The sequence below is a fragment of the Oncorhynchus nerka genome, linkage group LG22, assembly GCF_034236695.1.
Source record: "Oncorhynchus nerka isolate Pitt River linkage group LG22, Oner_Uvic_2.0, whole genome shotgun sequence".
NCBI classification, from domain to species: domain Eukaryota; kingdom Metazoa; phylum Chordata; class Actinopteri; order Salmoniformes; family Salmonidae; genus Oncorhynchus; species Oncorhynchus nerka.
Window position 1 is genome coordinate 29,516,733 of NC_088417.1, and position 9,410 is coordinate 29,526,142.

A 9,410-nucleotide genomic window follows, 5' to 3' on the forward strand; every position below is an offset into this window, starting at 1 on the left:
AGATGTGCAATGTTTAGACAGTATTACACACTGCATGTAATGTAACATGTTTACCACTAAACAGTATATACTTTTTTAGCCTTCTACAGGTCTACAGTCTTTTGGTGAATAGAACATTTTAGAACGAACGGGCCTATGTGTGCTTAGTATAGCAAGCAAGCCGTGTCGTGGTATCATAACTCAATGACCTGCGGCAGTATCAGAATGCTTTATGGTTGTCTGCTATGAGTAGGGCGGAGTAACGCTATGATGAGGGATGTACTATCACGAAGCCTGGGTTGACGTATTCACTTCAGATGTGGAAACATAGCGTGTCGTGAACAATCCAGGAATTCTCAACTTATTATGTATGAACAGAATGAGAAAGAAAATGAGTTCACGTGTTTTGAGCACCCTCTGTTGTGGCAGTAGTCTGCCTGAAATGGTGTGTTGTTCACTTGATCTCCCGACTAATGCTGTCGGCGTCTGTCTAACTCTGCGAGTGTGTTTGTGTGTGTCAGACATGCGACCGCATCAAGCAGTCTGCCAGCGGGACCAAGCGACGTGTGTTCATCATTGAGACCATGGGAGGGTACTGTGGGTACCTGGCCAGTGTCGGGGGGTTGGCTGCTGGGGCGGACGCTGCCTACATCTACGAAGAACCCTTTGACATCAGGGACCTTCAGGTGAGACAAACGCACACTTAAACAAACAGGAATATATGTGCAAGTTAATTCAGAAAAACCTCTCCCAAACCTTCAACTTGAACCCTCATAGCAGTCTCATAACCATGACATACTGTAAATGGAATATGTCCTAAGCAGTTATAACAGCTAACCTTATGACCATCTGCCTTTGCAGAGACTGTTGTTTAGGTAAGATACTCAAGTTGCAGAAGCACTGGAGTCTATTTGGCTAGCAGTGCAGTATTATAGTAGAGCATGTGTAAGTGGAACAGAATGGATTTGTGCCCAATATAGATCAATGTTTTTAAGGTGCAGTTATGCTATTTGCTGGTCAAGAGAAGGAACACTGACTAGTAGCATGTTTTGTTTCAGTCCAACGTTGAGCATCTGACAGAGAAGATGAAGGGAGCCATTCAAAGAGGATTGGTCCTGAGGTAACGCAGTGCACTGACTCACTGGATGTGTCCCAATATCTCCTTTTCGGTGAAGGCAAGAGAAAAGTGTACACTTTGGGAGAAAGGAGAGATAATTGGGACGTATCCACTCACTCACCGTCTCATTCAATCCCTCTCTCACTCACTCACTCACTCATTCTCATTTTGGTGTGGCAGAAATGAGAACAGCAACGAGAACTACACGACAGACTTCATCTACCAGCTGTACTCTGAGGAAGGGAGAGGAGTGTTCGACTGCAGGAAGAATGTACTAGGACACATGCAGCAGGTAGGTAACCGTAGAATACTCTGTGGTTGCGTCCAAAACAGATCCCTATTTCCTATAATGTGCACTACTTTTGAGAAGAGGAGAATATAGTGACAGCTGTTGTGATTGTTTTGAAAGGGAGGGGCACCATCTCCTTTCGACCGCAACTTTGGGACAAAGATCTCGGCCAAAGCCATGCTATGGCTCACCAAGAAAATGAACGAGACCTTCAGACAAGGTACAGTAGTAAAGACTGTAGTCATATGCCAGTAGATTCCTAGTGTCCTCAGAGAAGATTGTGATCGTGATGCAGCACCTTTACCTGGATCTGTCATGGAGTCCTTCAATAACATTTTGGGTGTTTTCGGTCGTTTTGTTCACAATGCATCCATCACACAGTAGATTTCAAATTCCCTCCGGTTTCATTTGCGTATTTGTTATTTAATATAATGTGTAAGGGCTATGTTGAACACCTTTGCATGATGAAATTGCAAGTAACTATTCCATAATAAATGTGACAATTGCGCTTATACTGCACTATAAGTGCATACCACATCATGTACATATTTTTATATGACTTATTTACTAAGTAAATAAATAGTAAAATAAGTACTATACTAGTTTCGTGATTAAGGCTAACGTTAAAACATTACATTCTTCTTTGTCTTTTGTCTATTTGTTGTGCACATGGATGACATAAGATGAAGGTAAATTACTTAATTAATTGACTCTGGCTCCATGACCATCTATTATTTCATTAGATCTAGTTCCATGTCCCTTTACCCATCATGCCCTTGTAGTGGTACATGTCTCAAATAGAGTTTAGTTGGTGTTTGTAGCAGTTGGAGGTTCTGTTAAAGAAAACTAGAGCAGGTATTATATTTTGATATCATTTCTGGATCTGTGTATTTTTCTTTGGTTTGCTCTTATTCAGCACATTGTTGCAAGACTCCTAGATGTTTCCTTCTGGCAATCCTAAATTAGAACAGTATTCCCCTTTCCCAGTCAAACATTATCCTAGATCCATGTAGACAGTATAGTGACATTCCAATTGTAGGAAGTTGACTTAACAACCATTACCATAATAATGTATTGGAAACTTGGACCATAACCGTGAAGTGGCATATAAACCATGGATGAGTATGTGACTGCTGACTGTTGTTTTGTAGGGAGAGTGTTTGCCAACACAGAAGACACGTGCTGTCTGTTGGGGATGCGTCGCAGGGCCCTGGTCTTCCAGCCCGTCGTACAGCTGAAGGATGAAACTGACTTTGTGTAGGTCACTTTACCTCTGACAGCTTTTGTCACTGTACAGCAACCCCTGACAGTAACACCTACACCTTAAGTCCTACAAACCTGACTCAGTTACACCAGCTCTGTCAGGAGAAATGGGCCAAAATTCACACAACTTATTATGGGAAGCTTGTGGAAGGCTACCCAAAACGTTTGACCCAAGTTAAACAATTTAATGGCAATGCTACCAAATACTAATTGAGTGCACTTCTGACCCACTGGGAATGTGATGAAAGAAATAAAAGCTGAAATAAATAATTCTCTCTACTATTATTCTGACATTTCACATTCTTACAATAAAGTGTTGATCCTAACTGACCTAAAACAGGGATTTTTTACTGGGATTAAATGTCAGGAATTGTGAAAAACTTTGAGTTTAAATGTATTTGGCTAAGGTGTATGTAAACTTCCGACTTCAACTGTACAATCTCTCCCTCTCTGTCTGTCCCCCTGCAGCCACAGGATCCCTAAGGAACAGTGGTGGCTGAAGCTCCGCCCCCTGATGAAGATCCTGGCCAAGTACAAGACCAGCTATGACGTGTCTGACTCTGGCCAGCTGGAGCACGTGGTCCGCAACATCCAGCCTAAGGAGTCGGACCCCTCCGGGGCCATGTGAGCATCTGTTGTCATAGGTCTGTCTGATTGTCCCCTTTAGAACAGGGGGCTGTCTGCGTAAAAGAGTACCAACTAGCAACAACCAATAGCAGCGTAAAAGTCCTCTGTTGGTCAGTTATCAGTCACTTTGTTTATTTTTCTGTCTGTCTTTCATTCGTCCCCATTGTAAAAGTCCCCCCTTTTTTTGTTTTATTTACAAACCGGCGTATACAGTAGGACTAGGAATGTCTGTCTGTCACCATTGAGAGCTCTCCAGCCTAACTCCAGTGCTTCTGTCTGTTTTCACACTGACCCGCCTGCTCCAACAACCCATACCCCCTCAGACCACTGGCAATTTCTATTTCTGTGCGACAACTCAGTCGTTGTGTCTGTCCCCTGCCCTTGTCAGTCACTGTGGCTGTGTTGTCAATCAGTGACCCTTTGTGTTGAACTGTACTTTCTCCTTCCTCCTCTGACACCCTGATGTCTGTTCCCAAGACTAACCCGTCTGAGAATAGGTAACACCATAAGGTAGATCTGCCAGTGTGAAGTTACTGGCCATATTTACGTACCTGTAAGACTGAATGAAATACAATGCTGATATTGGCTGTGAGTTTCACATCACAAATGTTTTGTTTTTGTTTTAACTTCATGTTAATTTGCTTGAAACATGGATATATTATACAACTACTATTTAGACACTACTTAAAGTAGGAGTCAAATGTAATGCACCATTAATTTAAATGTGTACGGACAATATTCCCCACACAAATAAACATTATTAAACATGGAAATACAAAGGAAATGAAGTCGTTGCATTTGTTGTATTAATGGTCACATACTTGTGCATTTACTCAAACATACTAAAAAGTCATTTTAAAAGCCTTATGCAATGGGTTTCATTATACCTTCCTGGGCCTGTATTAATATAGTATCTCAGAGTAGGAGTGCTGATCTAGGATCAGGTTCTCCTTGTTCATGTAATCTATTCATTACTATCTGAAAGACAAAACTGATCCTAGATTAGAACTCCTACTCTGAGACTCTTTATGAATAAGGCCCTGATGATGAATCGATAAGATCCCATATGCATTAGATGCGTCATTGGGTTCATTGGTTTTATTTTCTTTGCCACCTGATGGCAGCAAAGTACTGTCTCTGTTCACTATAACATTACCTGCAGTGTAGCCGAGGCTACATTTCCCAACTAGGCGTTTTCCAACAAGCTCCCTACAATTTCTACCTATTCCATTCAGAACCATTTCAGAGCATGGGCTCTTGTAAAAGAAAATATATATATTTTTTTTAAAAGACATGAAAGCGTGTGCCTGAATTTGTATGTCTACATAGCCACCATAATAATGAATTTATCTTTTAATTTAAAGGGAATTTCAATTTCCCTGAGGTGTATTAAATGTGTATACATGTAATAGGGTAATTTTTTTCACACCTAAATGGATTTGCTTTGCTAATCACAAGCAGTTATGTGAGCGTGTATACAGAGGGCTAAGACCACTGCAAAGTGACAGTCAGCAACACCAAATATGAATTCTACTCATAAAAGTTACCCATAACCACCATCTTTATTCCCTTGGGAATCAGCTTTAACTCAAACTAATATGATACATTCAACTACAGTATAAGTCACTCATGCTTTCTTACAAAAGCGTTCTCTTTTTCATCATCATATGGTTTTTCTCACCTTCAGTGATGGGGGCTCGGGTTAGAGGGAGGTATTATTCTCCCATTGCTTCTCTGACCCTCCTACAGCACGAAATTAGCAACTCCAATAATTTGAGTTGATATAAGAATGCAGAGGGAGAGCCTGTGGGGTCATATGCACATAGGTAATCAATAGTCATTACCTTTCATTTCTCCCCTCTTTCTGTTGTAAAATCACACACACACACACACACACACACACACACACACACACACACCTGATCTCATCGGGCTGATTAAAGGTTGCAAATGAAGGGTCCTCTCTCTAGTCATGTATCAAAGCCGCAACTTTGTCTTCATTTAATGTTGCATTCTCTTTAACCAAAGGCCCAATTACAAGATGGGACACTGAATCACTGAAATGGGCTGCTATGTTGACCTTTACTAGATGAAAAGCATGTTTTCCTCTTTAAGTTCATACACTTGAATTGAAGGGATAATGAGGAATATTGGCAGAGAATTCTTCTCGCTGTAAATGGTGAATAAAGTCTACCCACCATGGGGCTAAAACAGATTACTTTGAAAGGTATTGTGATTACAAGAGTAACGACAGCCAATAAATCTTTGCTTGTGTTATTAAAAAAACAATATTTTCCTTTCAGATAAATCATGTATAAGTGACATGGGAAAGATTAATATTTAAAAATACTAGCATAGCTAATACATTGCAGCACAAATGTCTGCCCCATGAAGGAACATGCATATTGCCTGTAGCTGTAGCTGTGGAAATGGATTGTAAGTACGAGTACAATTCCTCCGTTCTCTGGATCCATGCAGGATTGGAATAGTGAAACTACTGTGGTGCAGGTTGATTTAGAACCACACAGCTCTCGTTCTCAGACCCAGTTGAAAGATATATTGAACATGTTACAGAGCACAGAGAAGTGTAGGTTTGGCTTAGGCAGGTGCAGTGAGTTGAACCTCATTTGAGTATTTTTACAATTTACTGAATGAGTGGATACTGGAGACTGGTCACTGGTCATCACACTTGGCTATTAGGGCTTCCATGAGGGCATGAAAAGCTGTAATTTTACATTGGTCTCTATGTTGTTTAACCTGCTACCTGTCCACTCATCCCTAACATAGTCATCACTCCATTATGTGGCATTTGCCTCAGAATTGATATGAGAAATCGACATGGGAAAGCAATTTTCTTTCATTTCTCTCACACACACTTCAGTGGCATCGGACAGACATAAGGAATTGTATTGGAGCCGCTGATGATGTTCGCTCTGCATCATTTAAAATGTTTAATCTTTTGAAGAAAGCGACTTGGAGTCTGTGTCTTTATTTACTCGTCTGTATGTGACAGATTAGAGAGAACAGAGTAGATGATATTGACGGTGGCGTTGTATTGCTGTATTTAATGAAAGGAGAGGAGCTTTAGTTGGCAGTCAGCTCAGAGACTGCAGCTGTCCTTTGATGTATTGGAGTTAATATCATCCTGACATTTCTCAGGACAGATTTTCATCGCAGGATCATCTATACTTTTGGACCTGTATGATAAATGATTCAGGACATTCATTTTCCTCTCTGTCTCATCTCTCCTTTCCTCTGTGTGAAGAATCAAAACTGTGTGTGTGTGTGCGTGTGCGTGGGCAGGTGTGCGTCCGCATGTCTGTGTGTGTGGGTCTGTGCATGACTTTGCGTGTGCGTCTGTGTGAGAGAGAGAGAGAGCGAGACCCGGTGCGGCATGCGATGAGGAATAGAAGGCAGCATTAATGGAATTGACATTAATTTGACAGAGTGCTCGCTAACATGTGAAGTCACTCGCAGTTCATAAGAATAATATTAACTTGCCATTAGTATGCCAAGCGGCTGTCAAGCTTACCAGACGCCAGGCATTTTGGGAAGTCAGAGCCATGGCCCTGTTTCATTCTGGGGTTATGAGTGCATCCTAAAGCTATGCACAACAAGAAAACCCTCATTCCACTCACAGTCCCAGACGTAAATAGCCCACATTGTGAAAAGATGACAAAGATCCTGCTCTGGTATTGTAACCAATGGATGTATTGCAACACTGATAACCTCTGACCCACAGCATTCTCTGAATAGCTAAAAGCGTTAGTGAAAGGGTATCGATTAGGCAAAAGGTTTAAGACCAAAACTAGGGCGGAATCAAGTTTTAATGTCACGTGCACAAGTACGTGACAATGCAGTAATCAATATCAGTGTACACTGAACAAAAATATAAACGCAACATGTAAAGTGTTGGTCACATGTTTCATGACCTGGAAAAAAATCCCTGGAATGTTCCATACAAATTTGTTTATATCACTGTTTGTGAGTATTTATCCTTTGCCAAGATAATCCATCCACCTGACAGGTGTGGCATATCAAGAAGCTGATTAAACAGCATGATAATTACAGAGGTGCACCTTGTGCTGGGGACAATAAAAGGCTACTTTAGATTGTGCAGTTTCATTGCACAACACAATGCCACAGATGTCACAAGTTTTGAGGGAGTGGGCAATTAGCATGCTGACTGCAGGAATGTCCAACAGAGCTTGGGAGTATTTCTGTATGTAATAAAGCCCTTTTGTGTGGAAAAATGTATTCTGATTGGCTGGGCCTGGCTCCCCAGTGGGTGGGCCTCTGCTCTCCCAGGCCCACCCATGACTGCACCCCTGCCCAGCCGTGAAATCCATAGAGTGGGCCTCATTTATTTAATTCAATTGACTGATTTCGTTATATGAACTGTAACTCAGTAAAATCTTTGAAATTGTTGCATGTTCCATTTATATTTTTGTTCAGTATTGTACTAAAAATAACATACACTCTTAGAAAAAGGGTTCCAAAAGGGTTCTTTGCATTGGGATAGGGTTACACCAAGAACTGTTTTGATCAGAAGAATCCTTTTTGGAAGACAAGGGTTCTTGTAAGGCAAAGGGTTCTACCTAGAACCTTTAACATCCTAAGAAACGTTTTTGGAAGAATGGGTTATTTGATGTTTCTTTGGAAGGCAAGAATGATTATTTGGAAGGCAAGAAGGGTTCTACAAAGAACCATATAATATTTCCCGGCATGTGCTAGATTTTCAGATTTTTTTTCCGTTTTACTGTAATATTTGTGTTTTTGCATTTACATTGATTGGTTAATACAGTTAATGCTACACAAAGATAAATAACCTACAGTTTTCTGAACTAATACAATCTGTTGGATATATTGCACCCATTACTGAGATGGTTGTTCCAGATTTGATGATTGATGAACGTTCTATCTTCCCTACCCTGGCAGTCATACTGAATGCAGGTTGTGGGTCATTTACAGTTCCACTTGTTGGAATTGTAATAGGAATTACACATCACTTTGCAAGCCAGCATAATGTGACTTGCAGGCCTAATGTGGCATGTAGACCAGGAGATTCCTAACACCACTCTGTTAGGTTATACTGTAACTAGGCCCTCAAAGAAATTCATTATGATATATATAATGTATTCTCACAGATTATACCATTTTAAAAGCAAATAAGGCTGGTGGAACCGATCCCTCTGCAAAGGGTTCTACCCAGAACCAAAAAGGGTTTCTCTATGGGGACAAACCGAGGAATCATATATGGTTCTACTTAGCACCTTTTGTTTCTAAGAGTGTAAGGTAGAAGAACAAAAACATGAGAAATAAGAAATAATAAGAACTATATACAGGGTCAGTTCCTGTACCATAATTACAATGTGCAGGGATACTGAGGTAGATATGTATAGGGGTAAGGTGACTACAGTAGGCATCAGGATGTATGATAAACACCGTGGCAGCAGCGTATATGATGATTGTATGTGAGTGTGTGTGTGTGTTATTTGTGTGTGAGCAAATGAAATGTTTGTGTTGGAATGTCAGTGCGTGTGAGTGTGCATAAAGACTGTGCAAAAATACAAATAAAATACAAGGGTCAACTCCGATAATCCGTGTAGCCATTTTGTTAGCTATTTAGCAGGCTTAAGGCTTGGGGATAGAAGCTGTCCAGGAGCCTGTTGGTGTCAGACTTGATGCACCGGAACCGCTTGCCGTGTGGAAGCAGTCCGCACCACCCTCTGTAGCACCATGCGATTGAGGGTGGTGCTGTGGCCATACCAAGCAGTGATGCAGCTAGTCAAGATGCTCTCAATGGTGCAGCTGTCCACATTCCCTTGACTTGCAAAAGGCTTCAAGTCACACACACACACACACACACACACACACACAAAGTACACACACACACAATGACAATGTTGAAAGCAGACTTGAATCATGAGCGTTGGGTGTTACAGCCAAATGCCATTAAAGGCCTCCCCTATTAACACTAATCAAAAACCACTTTAGTTGATAAGAACCCTGAGGTGGCCCACTACCTTGTGGCCACATCCCTCTTCAGCTAATATTGACCAGCCACAAACAAGCTGCCAGTACTAACCAGCACCAGGGTGATAAAGAGACGAAAGGGCTTCTAATTGTCCATGA

At 41.2% G+C, this 9,410-nt stretch overlaps 1 protein-coding gene across 6 annotated transcripts in view; it reads left to right on the forward strand.

The window, feature by feature from the left end:
* pfkpa (phosphofructokinase, platelet a) overlaps positions 1 to 4,059 on the forward strand; it is a 30,083-nt gene extending 26,024 nt beyond the window's left edge. For 5 of the 6 annotated variants that reach the window (XM_029626679.2, XM_029626677.2, XM_029626680.2 and 2 more), the window contains 6 exons: positions 501 to 665; positions 1,038 to 1,099; positions 1,277 to 1,388; positions 1,506 to 1,605; positions 2,537 to 2,642; positions 3,117 to 4,059. In XM_029626679.2, coding sequence (XP_029482539.1) covers positions 501 to 665; positions 1,038 to 1,099; positions 1,277 to 1,388; positions 1,506 to 1,605; positions 2,537 to 2,642; positions 3,117 to 3,276 — 705 coding nt within the window. In that variant the 3' untranslated portion in view covers positions 3,277 to 4,059. The remainder of the gene's footprint in view (positions 1 to 500; positions 666 to 1,037; positions 1,100 to 1,276; positions 1,389 to 1,505; positions 1,606 to 2,536; positions 2,643 to 3,116) is intronic. The other variant, XM_065007118.1, reaches the window with a different exon arrangement.
* The last annotated feature ends 5,351 nt before the right edge of the window (positions 4,060 to 9,410 follow it).